The sequence below is a fragment of the Galleria mellonella genome, unplaced genomic scaffold, assembly GCF_026898425.1.
Source record: "Galleria mellonella isolate WM207_F2 unplaced genomic scaffold, CSIRO_AGI_GalMel_v1 utg36, whole genome shotgun sequence".
In the NCBI taxonomy this organism is placed as follows: domain Eukaryota; kingdom Metazoa; phylum Arthropoda; class Insecta; order Lepidoptera; family Pyralidae; genus Galleria; species Galleria mellonella.
In genome coordinates this window covers 448,077-472,159 of record NW_026442086.1, presented here as the reverse complement: position 1 = coordinate 472,159, position 24,083 = coordinate 448,077, and the positions used below count along the sequence as shown (strand labels likewise).

General features: G+C 32.0%; 2 protein-coding genes across 6 annotated transcripts in view; one reads left to right on the top strand and one right to left on the bottom strand.

Annotated features, from left to right (window-relative positions):
• Positions 1-24,083, bottom strand: part of LOC113522555 (GTPase-activating Rap/Ran-GAP domain-like protein 3) — a 272,552-nt gene that overhangs the window by 149,749 nt on the left and 98,720 nt on the right. The window contains exon 2 of one of the 4 annotated variants that reach the window (XM_052897218.1): positions 17,136-17,160. The exons of the other annotated variants lie outside the window; for them this stretch is intronic. Coding sequence (XP_052753178.1) covers positions 17,136-17,160 — 25 coding nt within the window. The remainder of the gene's footprint in view (positions 1-17,135; positions 17,161-24,083) is intronic. 4 annotated transcript variants of the gene reach the window in all.
• LOC113522615 (ZZ-type zinc finger-containing protein 3) lies at positions 6,773-8,189 on the top strand. Of its 2 annotated transcripts, none has more exons than XM_026908362.3 (2): positions 6,773-6,962; positions 7,106-8,189. In XM_026908362.3, the coding sequence occupies exon 2, from the start codon at positions 7,114-7,116 to the stop codon at positions 8,110-8,112; it is 999 nt and encodes a 332-aa protein (XP_026764163.2). In that variant the 5' UTR covers positions 6,773-6,962; positions 7,106-7,113; the 3' UTR covers positions 8,113-8,189. The 2 variants fall into 2 exon arrangements, with proteins under 2 accessions (XP_026764163.2, XP_026764162.2); XM_026908361.3 differs by having other exon boundaries at positions 7,098-8,189.

The window sequence follows — 24,083 nt, the reverse complement described above, 5'->3', positions numbered from 1 at the left end:
AAAGAAGTAAACAGAAAATTGTTTATTCAAATTAATTATTAAAACCAATAAGAGGTAGCGTTTGTTCAGCAGTGAACAGTCAACGGCTGATATGATGATGATGAATGAAACAATGAATAAGTATACTTTATTTGCATTATACAATATAGGAAATAAGCAAGACAATTTACAAACACAACGATACAATTGTATAAGTACAGTAAGGCGGTCTTATTGCTGAGAGCAATCTTTTCAAGACAACATTAAGGTAAAGGACTAATTGTTATACAAGTAGGTATGATAGTACTGTATATAATAGTACAATTATATCTTTTCTCTTTATAATATTATTATAGATAACGTAAAAATATCTATCGCGAAATATATTGCGTTTTAAACCATCTCATCATCATTAGGAACGCTTTGTCCCTGCTTTTTATTTTTATTATAATGATTTCCCATAATAAAATACCATTATAAAATGACAAAGTCTATTTATAAATTCATGACAATTAGAATTAAAAGGACTTATTTATATTTAAACAAGACAGTCATTAAATGACGAATTAATTTCCTAATAACCTAGAGTAAAGTATACTTTGAATACCTATTTACACAAATAAGGTATATATAACATCTATGACTTTTGATGAACAGCACATTTATTTTTAATTATGGGAAATAATGATACATAATTATATTGTTATTATTATATTATTGCCTACATAGATTAGGCCACTCCTTCCTTTCCTGTAGGTCTCGTAAGAGGCAACTAAGGGAGGGCAAGGAATGGGCAGAATTGTCCTAAAACATCTTCAAAACCTAACTACGGTTGTCAATCCGCCTGTCAAGCATAGTACTGGTAAAACCCCCCTGAGGGTAGGCTTATATTCAGCAATAGACAGTTAAAAGCTAATATGATGATGATTATTATATTGTTGTTATTATTATATTGTTTCTGCCTACACTAATGAGAACGTGACAGATATATATGTATATATAATTATATAAAATTACCTCTTAGAAAACAGGTCTACTTTTAAAAATTATAGGTACTCCGTACACGCAAATTTATTAGTACATTTATAAAAAAAAACTTACTACTATCAAATTATTTAAAACTCTAGACAGTATTTAACAAAACTCTGTCTAAATGATTAAATATTGTTCAGTCAGCGTAAGAATGTTTATTTGCAATTTTATGTGTCAAAATTTACAGATTATTATAATATTAATTATACATGTTTTATTTTTAATAACACAGACGTTCTTTTGTTGAACAGATGTTAGACACGCTTTTATGTAAAACGTCGTTGCCTCCGATATATAGCGTAAAACATGTACTAAACACCTATGGAAATATTAACATTTTTAAAAGGCGGTCAGTCTCTCATAATAGCTAGATATCTGAACATGCCGTATGTGTTAATATTGGAGGCTATAGATACGAGTATAATTTGTTGTCATGTTTTTTTTTTTCAAACACTAAATAATATTCCAAAGAAAAACAATAACTTATTTATTAGAACATTTCATTAGCAGAACTCTCCCTACAAAATAAATATCTATATAAGTATCAGTAACATTCCCCATTATTACGTTTGCTTGTTTAACTTGTCATCAACTAGTTTCTATATAAGATTAAAATGATATTGGCTGTAGGAATAAAAGTAGGTACAACATATACGTAGTTTTTTAGAGACGAAATGGAAAAGTAAACCCTTCTACGCTATTGGTAGATGCTGACGAGGTACCATCATTCTAGCCGTCAACTATCCACTGCTTAACATAAGCCTTCCTCATGAGGGGAGTTCTGCAAATAATTGCATCTTTGGAAAGCGGACTGGCAACCGTAGTAAGACTTTTAATGATGTTTTAAGAGGAACGGTGATGCTCATACTTCTACTAATAAATTTCCTTAGTCGCTTCGTACGACATCCACAGGAAAGGAAGAGGTAGCCCATTGTATGCCAGGACCACAGGGAGAGACGCTGGCGCGGTATCAGTAAAAGTTGAGGAGGATGAAATCAGATTAGTTGGTCAATTGTAACTACCGAAAATTAACTATAATAATTTTGCAAGAGGAACTAATTCACGCGAGCAAAGCAGCGGGATACAGCTAGTGCAAAATATTCAATGGTATTGTTTCTTTTTGTGTCATTTGCTTGTACTAAGTATCTGTGCAAAATTTATTGGCTGATAAAATATTTAATTAAAGTAATAATCATTGTATGTTTGCCTTATATAAATAAATGAATAACACTTTAAAAGTACATCTAAAAAACAAAATGGAGGCGGCCATAAGCAGCGATAATGATCTATTGAAATACCTTATTGATTGAGTGATTCAAATTTAAATAATGGCTGTCATGATAATTCGATATTAACTGAGGTCTTTGCAGGCGTATTTCTGTAGGTACCTAAATACTCAGAGAAGAGGACATTTGCATTCTTTTTTTTTATTGTTTCGTGCTGGGAAGAAATGAATAAAATTTACTGCAATTGAAATCAAGAAATCAGATTACTTGAATGTTCGCGATTAGATAGTAATAAAGTTTTTTAATATTAACAATCTTACTAATAAAATGAATGAGTTTGTTCTTAGTTTGTTACTTCTGGCGCTTTAATGGTTTAACCAACCTCTATGAAATTTGGTATACAGATACTATACGCAATGAAAGGGGCGAAGGGATTGTTAATTATGCGAACTACCAGTCCTATTGCTAATAATATACCCTGTCAGGTCGACCTCCTCGTGGTCGCTGCTGGAAATCACCGTGCTGAATTCCAGGTATATTTATCACGATGGGCCAACCGATTTACCTTTTCTTTTTCGCCTATCATCCCTCACTGGTGCCCCGCCAGCGCCAGCTGGGTTACCATTTCATTATCATCCATTAATAATATTAGAAATACAGGATGAAGAAAAACATAGGTTATGTTTTATCCTTGTCAGTGACTATACCTTGATCACGTAAGCAAAGTCGCGGGTAACAGCTTAATAGGTAGGCTTAAGTTATGTTGTAAAGCCAGTCAGTTAGTAGACATCGGTAGCTCGGGATTACTCGGTTCTAGACCACAATAAGTACGTATGAATTATTAATAATATTATTCGTCATGTAAATGTATGTATGCTATTACGTTTATACATATATCATCATCATCACCATATCAGCTCTTAACTGTCCACTGCTGAACATAGGCCTCCTCCATAAACAGGGTTTTACCAGTAGTTGTCACGCTTAGCAGGTGGGTTGGCAATCGCAGTTAGGCTTCTGGTGATGTTTAGAGAGGAACGCTGCTGCCCATGTTTCGACCATTAACTTCCCTTAGTGACCTCTTACGACACCAACGGGAAAAGTGTAGCCTATTCTATGCCGGGACCGTTACCGCATAGAACGTTTATGTATACATTTATTTATTTATATATATGTATATGTATATATTAGTACATAATAGGGCCCATGTACCCTTTAACCTTTTTTCCAATAGTTGTCTGAAAAAAATTGCTTAACAATAAGGTCGTCTTTTGTATCAATAAGTCAATTATAGATTATGTTCTCCCACTGCTGGGCGTAAGCCTCCCTCAACATTTTATATCTCACAGGATTACTGGTAAAATCTGTATCACTTTGCATTAAAATTAACTGTATTTATTATTTTTGTAACTGGCGAAACAGAGTTTAAAATAAATAAATACAATAATTAATTCAAAACTGTACCTTTCTTTGAGGTGAATCCACGATTCTTTATTACCAGAGAAGACGAAAATATAAAATTACTATTTTAATTAATACACAGTAAGTTAATTAAATACCCGTTACCTAGTATTGTAAACCATTGTTAAAAATAAATATCAATTTTCAAAATAATACTAAAAAAAGCACTTGCCAATTTTATTGTTTTCTTTAGGATTATTACTGATATAAACTAGTTACTTATTGCAGTGAAAAGAGTTCTTTAGAATGTAGGATTATGCACACTAATAAACTTATAGGTGACTTTATATTGTCTCTGGCAATTGTCCAGCGTAGCAATACTCCTCTATCACTACTCATAAAACGAACTCGCGTCACGAAGTATTAAAAATTTTATAAAATTTTATCGATGTCCACCCGAATTACCAGCTTTACTGCATATTCTCTTTTATAAATTCTCTACATTGTTATGAAATCCATACATTCAGAAAATACTACGTAGCTTTATTGCAGTTTTTTCACAAATTCTTTCCTCTCTCATACGGTGACATCAAGGAACCAATTTTCATATTCATTTATGGATATATGTATCCATTTGATTTAGGGTAACATATATTCTATAAATTATATTAATTTAGAACAGGGGTTCCTAAAGTTATTTTGTCTACTGCCCACTTTGAGAGTAAATTATTTTTTAGCGCTCCCATTTTTTCAACTACTTAAAAACCACTATTACTTCAAGATCAACAAATTACCCCCCAAGCCCACATTTTTTTCTGAGTCTTTTACCGCCCCGCTTTAGGCCTGCAGCGCCCACAAGTGGCCTAATCGCCCACTTTGGGAAAGGCTGATTCAGAATATGCTATATATATAGTTATTCAATAATTAAATTATACTCAGTTCTGCTGTTTTGTAATTGAGTAACAAACCTTTAAATATCCACTTTCAAACATATTTAAGTACCTAAATATTTTCAGATTTATAATATTATCTAAAAGGAAGCAGTACCTAGAAGTAACAATAGATTAACAACAAAGATGATGAATTTGCTTTAAAGTGTTTTGTATATGTAGGCAGTTTCATAATATATTAGATACAAACGAGACCTATAATTTCAAAACGACCAAAATAAAAATTTGATATATATAATTTATTAGATGTAGGTAATACCTATTAAATTAGAGAATAATTTATCACAATGGCAATAATTATGTACTTACTTAAAATATTAAAAATATTGTACGCATATTTTGAACATGAATACGTTTGTTGACTCCTAGACTAGGAATTGTTGAAGAAGTTCACTGTAGCATCTTTGAAGCATATGGAAAGTTTCACAAATTGAAAATTGGAATCGACGAACCCTTCTCGTGGTCTTGACAAGTTTGATCAAAGTTATAATCGAATTTGATATAATATTTATGAGCCACCAATATTATGATACAGAATTGAAAATCTATCGCAGATACCTAGTAATTTTGTTCGCGTGTCTCTATTTCATTATAATGGGTTATATTTGGTATTATTTAATTAGATTCTACCCTATACCTACTGTAGAATCCCCAAGAACTGTTACATTTAAGAAATCTATCTATGATCAATACGATAAATATTTACATATACTTTATTATTTCAAAAGTTGCATATGAGTTAGGTAGGTACGTAGGTTAATGTAGTATTTTTTTTGGTAGGTATAGGTACAAACAGATTACCACGTAAAAGAGATTATACCACCTCTTATAGGAATTTTTACCTACCTATTCAGTACCCATCAATCAACTACCTATACGTATTATTCGTGCAGTTGTTAGTGTGTTATGTAAAATGTTGCCGCTTGGTCCTGTCATAGAATGAGCTACCCCTTCCTTTTCCGTAGGTGTGGTAAGAGGCCACTAAGGGCACTTAATGGTCAAGGGTTTTTTTTAATTGGTGACAATGGAATGGCAATTCCACCCGCGCTGTCGGTATACACCGGCAGGGCTCCAGTGAAGGATGATAGGTGAGAATGAAGCAAGTCAGTTAGCCCATCGTGACGGATTCAACAAGAATTATTCACGATGGATTCCAAAGGGAACCACGTGGAGGTCGACCTAATAGGGCATATTGCTAGTAATGGGGCTGTAGAAATCCATTGCTAACAATCCCTTTCTCCCCAATATGGTAGAGGGATGGGCATCAGCATCCCTCTTGAAACATCACCAAAGCCTAATTGCAATTCTACCTACCCTAATTCTACCTACGGGATAATATTACTCTTAGCAACATCAAATGTAAATTAAAACGATACTGCTTGCATGATTTTAATACAAATTAAATAGTTTTAATGTATTTAGTATTAATATAAACCTACGTAGTTTCTGAATGCTAATGTAACATAATTTCTGTAACTGGAGATTCGAACTACTCGATTTCTTTAACCGTTAGAGACAGAAATATAAATAGTATGGCGCAAAATGTAGATTTTTAAAGAAATGTCAAATTTAAAAAAAAAACTGCAGATTCGTAAATTTGAGGTGGTTGACCATAGAGGTGACTATATGTAGATGATAATGAGTTGACCATGCCTCAGCAGTTTCTTTTCGGATATTTATAATAATGTTGTTATTTTATAATAACAACATTACGTATATACTTAGTTACTATGCAATGAATATTGTCAGTTCATGTCTATCTATTATAAAATATTTAAATGAAAAGTAATTTTTTATACTGTATTTTTTATAAAAACGTTACTACATTTTCTTTTCTAAAGAACCGTTTATACCGCCATCTATACAGAAAACTGCGTACTTTTGTCGAAAGATGCTTTCAGTAAAAAGTACTCGTAAGCGATGTGTAAACTATAAACAATATAGCGCCCTCTATAATAAACGTTGTTATTTAAATTCTATCGTCTTCCATCAGAGGGCTCTGAATACTATTTTGTTTATAAAATATATTTGTTTATAAAATAATTATTTATAACAAAAATTTTATATTTCAGTATCTTTAGTAATTGTTTTGTTCGTCTAAAAATATTTGCTAACTGGAAATACAAATAAAACTTTGTCATACAATATCAATAACACACAGACATTGTATTGACTGACATCTATCACTATGACTGACACGACAATATCTGATTGACTGTATCTCATCATTATATTGATATTAAACGAAATTGTTTTTACTTTTGCTGTATCTATAATCTAATTTATAGGAAATAATTACTTTTGTAAGAAAAAATAATATATTACAATACTCACCGACTCGTCCATCCTTCGAGAGAAGCGCTTCTGAATTCCGGTTTGCACTTTTTGTGTTGAGCATTACTAAATTTGTTCTTAATTTTCACACTTAATTTTATAGGACTGCTAGGCAGTTTAACATTTGATTTTATTATGTTCATCGTAACTTTGTGCTCATTTATACGTTGTCCAGTTTTTTAGATTACGTTATGGAAACCACGGAAGATGCTCTAATCCCTGAACCTGACGACGAAGAATCTGACTCAGATGGCGAGTTTGCATTTGAAACCGATCACTTGGCACTACGGGGCAATAAGGACTACTGCAATTTACTCAAATATATAGTGAAACTGGAAGCTCAAAAAATTAAAGCCCTGCAAGACATTGAAAATTTGGCTGAAGCACGAAATAAAGCTTTGGATGATCCTATTACATTTGTTCACAATTTGAAATCCGGTAATATTAATTTTCCACCAAGACAAACAATAACTGACATACCAAATATAAATTGGAATCAATATGGAATTGATGTATCATTACTCGAGAGCGAAGGAGTTGTAGACACAAATTCAAATAAAGAAGACTTGGATAATATAAAAGTAAGAGGCAGAAAGTTCACAGACCAAAAACCCGAAACTTTCAATCAGTTGTGGTCATGCGAAGAGCAAAAACGATTGGAGGAATTGCTCGAGATATATCCCGAGGAGCCGATAGAAGCACGCAGATACAAAAAGATAGCACGGGATCTTGGCACACGAACACCAATACAAGTCATGTGTAGAGTTCAAAAGTATTTTGCCAAATTAGCTAAAGCAGGTTTACCAATACCCGGAAGAGCTCCCAAGGGTGTTAGTGCTAAAAATAAATCTATATTGTACAAGAAATCTACATTTTTCCCTCAGTTACATGTGCCTGTCAAAATGGAAGATCCATATGACAGTAGTGATACACATGACAATACATCTATATTAGAAACTAAAGGTAACAATAAATCTAAAATAGAATTATTGAAAGCGGCAAAGGACCAGAGGGTGTTGGATGAAATATCTCCAGTGTATCAAACAAACATTATGTGTGTTGGATGTCAGACTACAGGATTCCTTGGTGCGAGATGGACTGACAATGCTGGGACAGACTTTTGTACAGATTGTGTAGTTCGGCTTTTACCAGCTGAGAGATTAATACCAGTTCGACAACCTCCAATGTAAGAAGGTGTTTAAAAGTGATAATTATGCTTTTTTTAACTAATATAAATGTACCTGAATATAATTCTTTTAATACAATATCTAAGTTATTTTATTATTTTAGTAATTAGGTCATATAAAAATTTTGTCAAGATTTGTGGTACAAAATCTGTTTTCATCATATATCGAAATTGAATATTTTAATTACAAATATTTTACACAACTGACAAGACTATTAGTGAGCAAAAATGGCGATTTTACGTTATCACACACTGGCACAATATATTTTTTCACCCTAATTGGGTGAAAATTTTTCCAAAAGATTCATATAACCCACTTGTTCAAGATGACCTAGATTTTGTTTTTATTAGTATTTAAAAAAATCCCTGGGTACAGACTTGTCTGAATATTAATTTTTTTTTTTCTGTGGTATCATAGTTTGGTGTGATTGTTGAATGTATATAATATACTGCAGTTAATAATCGTATTAAAAAAATATGTATAATCTGTCTTTTTATACTTGGCTATTAATTATAAATTTAAAAAATATTATGATACCAACATGGAATATGAAATGAGAATCATACAAAGAATTCAGTTTAATTGACAACCTTTTTAGAAATCGGTTCAGTATTTGAAGATTTTATTATAATAAACAAACCTTGTAACTTACCTAACTTGGTTGAAGTAATTCTTTCAAACTATAAAACTAAGAGGAATTTTTTTGTACATAAACACTATAAAACTTTAACAAATCATTAGGTAAAAATAATTTAATGAACATTATATCCAACATTGTCAATATTTATCCGACTTTGGCAAAACGAGAAGTTAAAATACTTACAGGGATTGTAATAAATTTCTATTTTAAGAAATCCTATAAGTTATATTCCAAGTAAATTTAATAAAAGTCACTTTACGGTTGCATCCCTAAAATGACGTCTTTTCAAAGGCAGGGACGTCGCCGTGCTACCTGCAATTATGACGATGACGATTGTGGTCTACATGAAATGCAAAATTGATAGTATAAAATACATTGCGGTCATAATGCCCCACTTAAAGTTAAACGAGGTTGTTTCTTAGGGATTTTATCGTATTCACTTGTCACGATCGACGAATTTTTACAACTTCAAAAATAATTACACAGGTATTTCATCAAACTCTTCAGCGTTCATAGACACTTAAATAATATTCCCAGTATTTTTAGCCGTCTCTTCGAAAATAATACTGAGCGTTCTTATACACAATAGAGACAGTTCTAATCTAATAAACTATAAATAAATAAATAACGTTCAGATAGGCTTTCAATCAGACCCCTCTGAGTGGGGCACCCGCGGCGACTGATGAGGAGCCACTGGATTGGAACAGTGAACACGGCTCACTCAGCTAATAGTACGTCCCTATTCAACTATATGTGCATAGTGATCGAGGGATGATGAGATAAGGGCGACGACATAAACTTCATTCAATCTCTTGGTTTTAATAACAAAAAAGATAGTATATATATATATATATACACGAGTATATGTGAATTTTAAATCATATTTATATGTATGGACCGAGGATTAATGACTCTATTGCTAGTGATATACCTACTCTGTGTGGTCGACCTCCATGCGGTTCCTCCTAGAAACCATCATAGTTAATTATCAGAATGTATATTGAACCTCGTATATCATACTTTACTGGTATCCACCAACTAGGATGGTGTAGACGGAGTACCCTTTAATTATCATTTATTAAAAAAAAACTATATCTTATTATCTTACCTTGCTAATAATAATTATATTATGCTAAAGTTTATGAACATATTTATTTATTTATATCTAATATTAGACTGGCCATATAGTCGAGGTGTTATTTGCCAGCCCGCGTGGGTCCCCCATGGGCCTAGCTTGCAAGGCGTGCGGTGGAACTGGTGCAACTACCATTATCTAGTCTCGGGTTCTGGGCTTATGGTCAGCCAATCGGGCCTTTCCGGCCCAGACCGATTTTGCATATTTGTTTGTTCTATTACATTAAAGAACTAAACAAATTTTAATTAAATTTGGTGCTTACACAAGTGAGTCATATTTTAGATGTAAGAGCAGTGCCCACACTATACTTTTATTTTAATTCACGCGAAAAATATCGTGAGCAACAACTAGTCCAAAATAATAGTGTGCTGATTTCAAAAGTCGGGACTTGATCATAAATCATGAAAGTAAAAAAAATGTTATTTAGTTTTCCACCTACACCATCATATAATAGTAGGTGCCTTAGGTACCTACTTAATGTAGTTTAGCTGTGTGTAGATCTGTAGTTCCCAGCTTATTAACAATATTGGACACTTCCTCTATTGTTCAACGTTGGTCATAAACTTTTAGGTAGGTGGTGTTTGAAATATAACACAGTCTTTTAATACTAACTTTTGCATTTTATACTAGATAATGTTTCTCTAAAATGATATGCTTTCACAAAATAAATAATAATTTTGAAGCATTTCATTATATGAGGAGGGTTTTATTAGTAGCTGTCACGCTTGACAGGGGGGTATATAACCGCAGTTAGGTTTTGGTGATATTTTAAGAGAGACACTACTGCCCAACTTTCGACCATTAAGTTCCCTTAGTCGTCTCTTATGACATCCACAGAAAAAGGAGGGTCGGCCTATTCTATACCAGGACTTCACGGTATAGTCGTTTGTTGGTTGTTTAATTACTAACTGCAAAATAATACAGAATAAAATTGTGGCAAATATAATTTTAAAAGTATAGTCAGAGACTATCCACCATTAGAATCTAACGTGGCGTATTACCGTCACTCGGATTAATTCGATTTCTTATCAACGTTTAACATCACCATTTAAAACTTAGCTGCGCCTCTAGGGGATGGTTTCGGAAACTTAGATTTCTATATAAAATTATCGGGCAAACTTGAATGCGATCTTAACGTAAATCTTTGTACAACTCACACTTGGCACTTGGATAGTTAGTTGGAAAGTTAAATTGACACGCAAAACCTTTGATATGAATACCTATATTACTTACTAACTATGATTATATGGAAGAAAGGATTATTAGTAATGGAGACTAAGAGCCCCACTAGCAACATACCCAACCAGGTCGACCTCCACGTGCCCACCGCCCCCCTCCTAGAAACCATCGTGCTGAATTCCAGGCCTACTCATTACGACGAACCGAGTTGCGACAAGCTATCATCCCTCTCTGATACCCTACAGGCGTATACTGATAGCACAGATGAGATTACCATTCCATTGTCATTCTTTAAAAAAAAAACTATATAATATTTTAAATTATATAATATTTTTCGTACGGAAGCAATCATAGATATCATATAACGTATATAATAAGTAACGTATATACTAAAACGAAACAAGAAAATGGTACGAGTACACTGGTGAGTGTTTTATAAATTTACCAGAGAGAGACTTTGTACAAAAGTCGATTGCTTGGGTACCTCTGTCCCATTCGTGTTTCTACCGTGAAGCAGTTGTGTTTGCATGGCTGTGTTTCGGTTTGAAGGGTAGGATATGGGTTGAATTTACAGGGTACAGAGGAATAACATCTGAGTCCTCAGGAATGGCAACACTTGGGGGGATATTATAGGCGAATCAGTATACTCTGTTATGTCCATGGTACTATTCATGTCTATAGGCGACGGTTACCACTTTCCATCATGTAGGCCGTCAGATTGTTTGCCATTCTAAGTTGTAAAAAAAAATGTGTACTACGTACACGTACACATTTTTTTTTTACTACGTAAACGTGTCTATTCTAAATTTAGATGAAATTGAAGTTGCGGCAATAGCAAATTCACATATTTGTTATAATTTGAATTTCGATTCATGGACGTTTAGAATGTTATTTGGCTTAAATTAGATATGTATTGCCACCAATCCTTATACAAAACAAAATATTTTCGATTGTTCTATAACATTGTATTTAAAGAGGTAAATGTTTAAAGTACAATTACATGAAAATTGTGCGATTATGTGTTTTTTTTTTTATTTATGTAATATCCAGATACAGTACTCTTAATTCTAACTACATTATCTTAAAACTAATTCTACTTCAAAACGGAAAAATAATTAGAAATTGTTTTATTCATTCTCCCGCTAAATCAGCTTTTATGATTATGCGATGTATTTTGCTTTTCTATCTCGTTCTAAAATACTTATATATTACTATATTTATAAAGCATATAGATTGACTATGTCAATCTATATGCTTTATAATCGTACTTGTGGTCCCGGTATAGAATATGCCACTCCTTCTTTTCCTGTAGGTGTCGTAAAAGGAACTTAATGATAGAGGTATGAACAGCAGCGTCCCTTTTAAAACATCTCTAAAAACGTAATTGCGGTTGCCAACTGGCATGCATTTGAACCTTCTTACAAAAATAAAGATATACTAATTAGTTTAAAAAAATTAGGCGAAGAAGCAGACAAATTCTGATAGCGATATTCTTTTATACCACTTATTTAGAGATTGTGATCTAACATTTGTACTTAAGCTTTTTCATGTTTAGGATAAGCAGAGAGCTATTTATTTTACTTTATACTGATATCTATTATACAGACTTACTTTTTCATCACAATATTACATTACTATACCCGGTAGCGCATCAAATAGGAGCATGCTTGATAGAGAACTATAATGTATGTATGTACATATGTAGGTAATTTAATAAATTTAGGCTTCCTGTCAAAGCAACTGCACAGCGGTTTGCACCAAAGTGCACTTTGGTATTTATGGATTTTGGGTAGGAGTAACATAATTATTAACTATATAGATAACTTTTCCTCCTAAATCGGTTCGCTTTGTTCAACTTTATCCATCCTACCTAAATTACTTACCTGCTTGTCGGTAGGCTTATCAACAAACAATAGGAAATGAAATAATTATTAACAGCAAATTTAATGATGAATATATTTCTACAGAAGTTATATTTCGAGTACACTTCACTAAGCATATTTGGTTCCATTTTGCATACGACCAAATTGCATGTAATGAAATACAGATGTCATGCAAGTGTGTGGCTTACATAAAGGGAAATGTACGCAGATCAATTGCATAACTGTCCAACATTTGTACAATCCATAAGGACTGTACAAATGATGGACAATTGAGCAATTGGTATATATACATCATGCATAAGCATGATTAAGTACTTAATTAAGATTCAAACATATTTCTCATTTATGTAATAAAAATGAATCACTAAATGTAAAATTCGAGAATAGCATTTCTCAACTGACTTAAAAAAGAAAGTTCTCAAATCGGTTGCATTTTTTATGTTTCATATCAGCCATTATGTTTACTGCTGAACACAGTCGTTCCCTATAGACTGCCATAAGGAACGGTCCAGAGCCACTTGCATCCACTGACTCCCTACAATGTATTTGAGGTCGTTACTAGTGGGGGGGGGTCGTCTTACACTACATTTACCCATACGGGGTCGCCATTCAATAACCTTCTTCATTTGTTATCGGTTTTTCGAGCTATATGACAAGCTCATTGTCATTTCAGCTTTCTCATCTTTTAGACTACGTCGGTCACTTTGGTTCTTTTGTGGATATCGTCATTTCAGATTCAGCTATGCAAAGAAACTCCGAGCACATCCCTTTCCATAGCGGGGAGGAAGGGATTGTTAATGTAATTGTAATGCGGATTACCAGCCATATTACTAGTAATATACTCTGTCAGATCGACCTCCCCGTGGTTGCCGTGGAAGTCATCATGCTAAATTCCGGGTATATTCAACAGGATGGTCTAACTGTAGGTCAGTTCTTTACATCCTTACCTAACATCCTTCACTAGGGGTAAAAGGGTAATGAAGTTTGACAACCCTATTGCTAGCAATATGCCCTATTAGGTCGACCTCCATGTGGTTCCCCCTGGAAACCATCGTGAACAATTCTTGTTGAATTCATCACCATGGGCTTACTGACCTGCTTTATCCTCACCTATCATCCGTCACTGGTGCCCCGCCGGTGTATATCGATAGCGCGGATGGAGTTACCATTCCATTATCACCCATAAAAAAAAACCAGCCGTTATTTGTCCACTGCTGAACATAGGCCTCTCTCTATTGGAGATTTTGCCAGTAGTTGCCACGCTTGGCAGGCGGGTTGGCAACCAGAGTTAGGTTTTTGAGATGTTTTAAGAGGGATACTGCTGCCCATCCCTCGTTCATTAAACCCCCGAAGTCGTTTCTTATAGCTGCTTGTTCTATCCAGTCAGTTAATTTAAAATATTTGTGTCTGTGTGTGTGTGTTTGTATTGTATCAAAATTCGCAATCATTCCGTAGCATTTGTGTGATATAGAGGTAAGTACCTAAATTATGAACTAATTAGATTACACATAAACTTACTTTAGTATTATGTGCATATATTTGTATATTTTACAGTTTTAATACAATATTCATGAAAGTTTTATCATCAATTTCCAGCTAATTGAACCGCCAACCAATTGGCTACACATAAAATCATTCGGCTGTTTACGATAAGCGGTATATTGGGTTAAATAGAGGATAATAAACAATGGTCTTGAAATTATGTAAATATGGCTTGATACAGATATAATTCAGATTATTTATGTATGCAATTTTCGAGATAGGGGAATTGAATCAACGGTAGTAAGATATAAATAACAAGCTAAAATATACCTGCAACTGCGTTTGTCTTATTGAATTATAGTAGGTATTGTTTGATCGGGGTAAAAAGTAGCTTATGTATTTTTCCTTACCAAATGCTATATACGTGTTTGCCAAATGTCATTATTATTGGTTAAAAAGTAACATAGAAACAAATGAAGGGTTTACAATTTATAATAGTGATGTTTAGGAGGGAAAGGGATTGTTAATAACGGGGTCTAAAAGGTCTTTGCTAGCAATATACCGTATCAAATCAACCTCCTCGTGGTTTTTTCTAGAAACTATCGTGCTTATTTCTTGTGGAAATCGTCACAATGGGTTATTATTATTAGTGAGAGACGAGCTTTTCCAGGCAAAAAAACTTGTGACACTGCGACCTTTCTATGATCTTTTGTGCGCGCCCATTTTTTATAAATTCCGCCGATAATTCCTATCAGTAACAGGAATTTTAAGATGTTCTTTGTAGCGATGTTTTTTTTTTATCTCCTCAAGATAAAAAGTGTATTTTCCAAAGGATATATCCTTTATATATGACCGGGCTACAACTACAAAATAAGCGCTGCGGCGTTTCTACATTATTGTGACAAAGTATGCAGAAACTTTTTGGGCATTGGCCACAATGAGGTAACTGACCTGTTTTCATTCTCACCTATCATCCCTCACTGGTGTCTCGCCAGCGATAGCGCAGGTGGGGTTATAATTCCATTGTCACTCATTAAAAAAATAGTCATATTCATAATGGACGAGGGAACGCCTGGCTTCACACAGATATAAATTATGCTTACAAATTTTCTGTAAAAAATATTTATATTATATAGAGCTAATCATATTGACAAATAACTACGTATGCTTGACGGAATATGGGCATGCCAGGTGTTACGTTTACCACAACGGTAATAGAATTTAAATTCTACTGTGTTATTTCTATTATAAATTACAGTCGTGATTATATTTTATTAATTAGAAGATAACCCACAAACGACTGTGGGTTGACATCTAGTCAGTTTGAAAAGGGAGATAACATAATATTATTATTCGTAGCGTAGCATAGAGAAAGGGTCCCTTGTCCCTTATATTGTTTAATATTTATAGCTAGTTCTACCCGTGACTTTGTCCGCGGGAACAAGATTATTGATTGATCAGGATAAAAGTAGTCTATTTCTATGTCCTTCTTGGGGTAGGTGATTTATTAGGCTGTGCATTGATGTGTAAGGGTTTCTCTCTTTTGTACTCGTATATATTTGCGAAACTGGACCACTTTTTCTAAAGAATATTATTCCATGCAAATATATAGTAGTTCAATCTCGCCGTTTTGTCCGCGAAATCTCCCAGTCTTTATGTAAATTTTACGAGGTGTGAAAGGTACTAATCGTAATTTAGATAGATAGAGGTACACGTTCCAAAATTTGGCTTCTTGTTGCACTAAATCTATGCATGCAATTGCATTCCAACCCGCTAAGCATTAAGCGTGTTTGGTGCATTCTTTGTTGATATACATAAAAACGGCACTTCACAATAATAATTGTAAAATATCACAATTTTGTAGTTTTATTCCACCATATTGTATAAAGAGCATACCAAATAATGTTAAAGTTTGAAAATATCTTAATTATTTTTGAGTATGCTGGTTTATTTACGTAAAATAAATAATTACAAAAAAACTATTTTATAAAGAAATTTGTATCCAATATATAATTATATAATAATAATACTCGTGTATGAAATCTAATCACATTTATCATTATGCAGGCTCACAATGTCAAGCTTAATCAGATTTTATACAAATTTGCATACATGACATGCATACATATATACATACATAACATCATAACTTAAATGTTATACATTTCAAACGGATCGCCATTGTAACACGCATAGAAATCGATATCATTGGTAATTATTTAATACCATTTATATGAATGTGGCAATAATGTTACACTTTACAAAAGCTTGTTGTTCCAAGTACAAAGCAAGCCAGGCCACGCCCGCTACGATAAATTGATAGAAAAAAATAGGTCACTAGTACGATTTCTGGTATCGAAAGACGATATATTTTTATTTCACAAATGCTTGAACACTGAATAGGTTAATAGGCATTTGATCACATCGCCTTATCGCCCCAACACAAATAACTAACAGGCACTGTGAATAAAAGCGCTATATATATGTATTTATTAGATAGCTTCATTATCAATTCATGAAACAGTCCTTGATTTGAATCATTCGGATTCAACATATGATGTTTGTATAAATATGGTGGAATAATATATGTAAATTGCTGAGAATATTATCCACTGTGAGAAATAATTAAATTCACATATTGTTGCGCTACATTAAAGCATTGTTGTTGACAGCTAATTTGCACACTACCACTCAAATTTTGACTCACCTATGTCCGCTTTTGTATTGATACACTGAAAATAATGAAAATTCATCATAATCTAATATTGAACTCAATTACTATAGCAGTTTCTTATTATATATTATTTAATTTATTATATTATTATATTATAGTGTTATATTTACTATGGTACATACAAATATAGAATATTAACAGTGTTATTTAGCATAAAGTTTAAAAATTATGTTTCTAGCACAACAACTGGAAGTTGGTACTCTTGTGTATGATACCTTATCTTATAGCAGGGAGGAATTTTTAATTATAGGGATTAGTAGTTCCAATGTTAGCAATGTACCCTGTGAAGTACAACGATTTCCAGCGTCAACCATATGAAGGAAGTCTCTAGAAAACATTGTGGTTTATTTTCAGTGAATTCATTATGGCCTCTCATTTACCTGTCTTCCAACACTAGAATCCGCCATCGTAAACGAGCAGGTGGGTTTACCATTTCATTTTTAACTATTAAAAATATGTAATTCCAACTTCACGTACACTTACCTAAAATATACACTTCAAGTTACTAAAAATTGTTGATAAAATTCTACCTAAATATAGTAATAGAATTAAATTAAAATATATCAATAGAATCTGAGTTTTAAAAATGGACGAAGCACTCAATATCCCCATGCAAGAACTTGGCGCTCAATTCTCTTTGTCTATCCTACAAGAAACTGAATCCAAAGATAAATAATCTGCACACATAAAGTATATCAACTATAGGTATAAAGTATAATAAACCTATATATCTCAAAGTCTAATCTTGCCAATAAACAACAATGCAAGTGACGATATCGAATTAAAATAAATTGTTCTCTATACGGTTGTAGAGATTGGCCCGCCACTGCAAAGACATTTGTTTCCATTCTTTCCCTTCCGAATCCATCAATTACGATGCTTCCCGCGTAGACAGCCCTCAAAGCGTTCATTTGCCTAACCCGTAGAGACCCAACGAGCTATTAGTGCTAATGTAAGTCCTACTCGTACCTACTTGAGAACAATTCAGTCGAGTTTTATTCGAAATTCTTTACCCAGGTAGCTTTGTCATGAATATATTATAATATGATTTAAAAAGACGTTATTTTATATCTAATTGCTACCTGAGTAGTAATAATATTTTGTGGATTTTGATTTTTAAAATTATCTTTCTGATGTTAATACCTTTTAAAATTAAATATTGCATGACTGTGTTTCGGTCTAAAGATATCTTTCTATAATTGGTTGTATGTATAGAGATATTATATCATAATTTATTTTATTTTTTAATTTATATGTTTTTATTACTATACACAGTATAGTTATAAGTCGTCTAAAACCTCGCAAGGTTTATTTAAGTATCAGCCAGTCGCTGATATTGATTCATATAATAGTTACTATATTGATAAGTATAATTTATGTTAGTTAGATTGTAGGAAAGTTATTAAATTAATTACATATTCGATTTATACCATCAAGTACGTGTTCCAGTATGTTGTAAGTAATACTTTTTCTTAATGTTTTTTTTTTGTATATAGTCTATAGTTCTGCAATTTATTAAATTAAATAATAAGGAATTAAGTGATTGATGACACTTGCCCCATATTTGTTATTATACTCTTAAATTTTAATTATGGTTAGAATTAAAAAGAATTCAATACACTGACAGTGAAATTATAAGACATAAAGGCATAACATATTATTTCTTGTGAATGGCAGCGCTCGAGGCGTTCCATAACCGTTACAGTGTATTGTTATACGATATGATATCCATAGAAGTAATGTACTCGTATATATTATAGCTATGTTTACTATAGAATTAGACTGAATTGCTTTCAGTAAAATTTTCATATCAGGACTGTAGGAAGGGAAAGAACGGAATCATATTTGTTTCCGTTCTTTCCCTTTTGAATTTATCAATTACGATGCTTACTACGTCAAGCCTCAAAGCATTTCATTTGCCTAACCCGTATCCCGTAGGGACCCAAGCTATTGCGTCATATTAGAATATATTATACTATCAATACACTCATATATACATGTTATTAAATATATAGAATTGTAACCAAGTATACCAATTTCAAAAGCTATTGATTGATGCATTTTTAATGAGTACAATTTCATATTAGTAATAGGTAAATTATATTTCTCAGAGGGAGACTTTCTACAAAAGTCATGTGCTTGGATAAATAGATAGATACTCTTTATTATTTCCTTCAAAACATTACATTAATAAACTTAGTGGATACCACTGTCTCATTGTGTTTCTGCCGGGAAGCAGTTGTTTGCATGGCAGTGTTTCGTTCTGAAACGGGAGATATGATATGAAATCACAAACAACAATTTAGTTCTCAGGAATGACAACTCATGAAGTGAGACACAGTACACTCTGTTATACCCATGTTACTATTATAGATGGTATATCTATATATATGGTATATCTAAGTTGCATAAAAAAATATTATACTAGACAATATCTATCTTATGTAGAATATCAATAATTTTCGTGATTATAAAATATATCTTATATATATATATAAATTTCTCGTAATATCTATAATAAGTTTACTATTGTGATATTTGGAGGATACAATAAATATTATATAGCTATCTAATTACATAATAGTCAAATTTGATAGTTTGTACCTAACAAGTATAACTCCATACTTACATGTGAAATCGAAGTTATTAATTCTTTTAAAAGAGTATTAAACTAATTGTTTTTCCGAAATAAATATGACGTAAAACGAAACATTTAAGTTTAGATGGGAATCCACAATAATTTAACAGCTTAACGGACAAAATGCAATGTTATTTATTCTATAATTCTTTGGGAAAAATGTCTAACAAAACACTAGTGGAGTACTTCCTAAAATCTTTTCAGGTTTCTTCTTAATGATATCGATTTTATTATAAATATGTGTTAAAATTGTGGCTACTTGTTAAAATTTCTGTCAAGTTTTCTTCGAATTGCTGTGGTAGTAATCTTCAACATTTTCAATTTTCATTTATGTATCATTGAAAAATGAGGTGTCATAATTTAAGATTTTGCTTCATAAAAAGTTACTTCCCTGTGACAAAATTAACATAAAACCATTATGGCAGCAGTTTTAACTGCAAGAATAAATTATGAAAAAAACATATACAAAAAAAATACAGGTCAGGCAAAAAGCGTTTTAAATTTTCCTTCATCGTGCATATAGCCAAAGAGAGGAAGGAACTCTCTCTTATGTTTTTCCATCCAAATATAATCTACACCAATTTAAAGCAAATGTAAATAGGCTATTTGGGCCTGTGAGCTCCATCTTAGACCACATCATAGCTTTCCATCAGGGGAGATCGTGATCAATTGCGGGACCCTTCAATAGTAATAAAAAAAATGGAGAAGTTCCACCTTTTTCATATAAAAACAAAATCTTATTAAAAAAGACTTAGAAGAATGGCATGTTTATACCGTAGATTTGGAAAATAAAGGTATACATTATTACCTAATTATGTAAAGTCGTTCTTTGCCTTATATGTATATACATAAAAGAACCTAATACTCGCAATCATCTTATAATCATTTATAAGTATATTATATAAGTATATAAATAAAATATTAAACAAAAACGTGTTGGCTTTTATATATATATATATATATATATATATATATATATATATATATATATATATATATATACACTTTTACATTGGTAAAAGAAATGTTTTAGATATTTCCAGATTCTGTATATCTATGATAATTTATTGTTTAGCCAGTTATTTACAATTCCAAATTCTTGAGAATTTGTTTCTAAGATATTAAAATAGGATTACGTTTCGTTTTTGTTACTGCTTCTAAATAATTATTAGATTTGTACAGATACTCGACAAATTTGAATAAATAATTTAAAATATTCCCTATTTATTTAGATTTATTTTCAATTCAACTTGAAATTGCTAACAAGCTAACTGGAAGGTAACTGTCGCCTAAAGACATGGAATCTATAATAAGCATCACAAAATATTATATGACGCCTTTGGTAACACTCATGCGTCGAGAGCAAAAAGATTGTCAGTAATGGGGTTTAACAGTTCCATTGCTAGCAATATTATACTCTATCAGTTCAACCTCTAAGCGGTTCCTCAGCACGCAGGAAACTATCGTTTGTTTGATTCGATAAGACGTTAATTGGTAATAAATAAGCCCACTTTCACATTATAATATTACTATGTACTATTATTTTGTATTATATAATTTTAGCCAACGTCTCCACGTCAAGACCTGTAGGAAATATAATATTAATACTCTTCAAATAGGTTCTTTCACGTGAATATATTCACTTTATCTTGAATTAAATTAGATACATTTCTTTTTATATGCAATATATCCTTTTACGCTATTTTCTCTGTATTTTGAGTGACTGCTAAAATAAAATTTCTCCCGCGCTTAAATTTAAGTTTTGCATACGAGGTAAATAAAACAGGTTTAGGTTATTTCCTTCTAAATACGTTGTCATGTCGTATAAGGAGGTCAAAGATATGGCCTGGAATAGAGATGGTTGGAATAAAATGCATGAATTAGTTGCACTGACAAGAGGAAACTTTTAAATTAAAAAAAAAGAACGAAGACGATTACACTTATTTGAAGCTCAATCGCCGAATATGTACAAATGAGATATAATTAATCTAAATAGAACTTAGCACTTTTTTCAAAATTATAAAATTCAAGACCATAATTATTATTTTAAGAACTATTTTTTGAAATTATTAATTTATATTTATAAGAACTATTATTATTTTAAATACTATATCGGGACTTAACGCGATAAGAAATTTACGTGCATACATATGAATATATTACATACGAACTATGACTTAATTTTTATAATAAGCTACAATGTATTTTTCTAACGCAAAAACATTATGTTCTTTTATATCCCTACCAACCTCAATAGCTACCAACAAGCTAAAGTAATACAGTATTACCTCCAGAAAGATTAAATGAGAAGGGTACCTAATTAATCTCTGTCAAAGAATAGGTAAAGATAAGTTAAACTCTCTCCATATGATGTATAAAAGGTTCAACTCACGTTATTGCAATACGATTCTTCTAAGTTACCTGTAGCTATACAGGTACTTATATATTGTCTGATGATTTATAGTTAATATCATCACCATTACATCAGCTGTTAACTATCGACTGTTGAACATTAGCCTCTCACTTGGGTGGGTTTTACCAGTAGTTACCACGGTTAGCAAGCGGATTGGTAACCGTAGAATAAACAATAAGGCAAATGGGACTGGAGAAACAATGAAATCAATACAGGTTACGTATGTATATTTGAACTAATAAAACAAGGTGTAAAAAAAAATATAAAAGTGGTTGGTCACAAAACAAAATTAAACAAGAAATACTAGACGAGGCTGGAATCGAGACTTGTGGTTTTTATTTATTATTTTGTGATTAAATATAATTTGAAGTGAATTTTTTTTTTATTATGTATTAATTTATTATTATGTATGAATGTAAACACAATACGCGATCTTTTTCTGAATGAATTATAAACTACATAATCGCAATATTTTTTTCCTAATATGTGTTTATTTGCAAAGTTATACAATACAAGAAAATAGAGACAAAAATTATGATGAATTATTACTATATCAGTAAAAAATAAATACAAGCACCATCTAATATTTCTTGTCTAATTTTGTTTAGTAACCAACCACCTTAAATATAAAAAAAAAATAAAATATAAAAACACATCATCTAATTATAATTTTATTATATATGTAATAGTAATGGTAGGGTTAATCTCTCTTCACACGAATGACTTGCCTATTGAGATACCAATTAGTAGGGATCCGACCGTCTCTTGCGATCATGTGCCAAATCGAGTAGTCTTCATACGGACAAATTGAACTGATTATAGACTACGGGCACAGAATAAATAACCGGATTTTATACTACGAGTGTAGCATAGAACCCGGTTATTTATAACTAGCTGTTTCCCACGGCTTTGGCCGTGTGAATTAATATATAATCTCCCATGTATTAAGTTATTGTTAGTTACCTACTCATGTATCAAATATCATTCAAATCTGTTTAGCCATTTAACTGTGATTGAGTAACAAACATCTTTACAAATTTCACACTTATTAATAGGATATCTTTACTATCTTTTATTGTAGACTTAGTATAAATCATAGCTTTACCGCGTGAGTTATTTTTTATGCAACTTAGAGTAACAAAACATGCTATTATTCTACTGAGCCCACCACATGGAAAGTGAAAAACGGTCGCCTATATACATGAACAGCACCATGATCGTCACAGAATACTTTATCACATCATAGAATCCTTCATACATTGCTATTCCTGAGGACTATGGTGTTATGTCCCGATATCATGTATTTTCACCGACATATTCCTTCAAAACAAACTTCTTTATGGGAAGGTCTGATGACAAAATTAATAATAGAAAAAAAAATCCTGTATGGATTGCTGAAGATCCTTGAAGATGCACAAAAAATAAAAAAAAAACCAAAAATACAAATGAATTAATAATCTCCTCCTGTAAGAAGTCAATTAAAAAATTAGAAATACTAAGGAATAACTTAAACCACATTTTACAGTAAAAAATGTACACAACAAAAAGAATAAAATGTAAAGATTCCTATTAATGTTGTTTATAAAAACAATAGGCTATGACGCCAACAGCAAGCCTAAATTAGTACCTACTTACTTAAGAAGCTAATCTTCCTTGTAAGGTTATGATTATACTTTCTTATTTTTCCCTAAATAATAATTTCATTTTTTATTCATCTTTATACAATAAAATAATATTTTATTCTAAATTAAAGTTAGTATAATTTATTCAGTTACCGTGCAGTGACAAACTATAAATAAGAATACAGTGTGACTTTAACACTTCTGGCCATCCCTAGGATTTTGTAAATGGTGACTGAGGAAATAAAGCA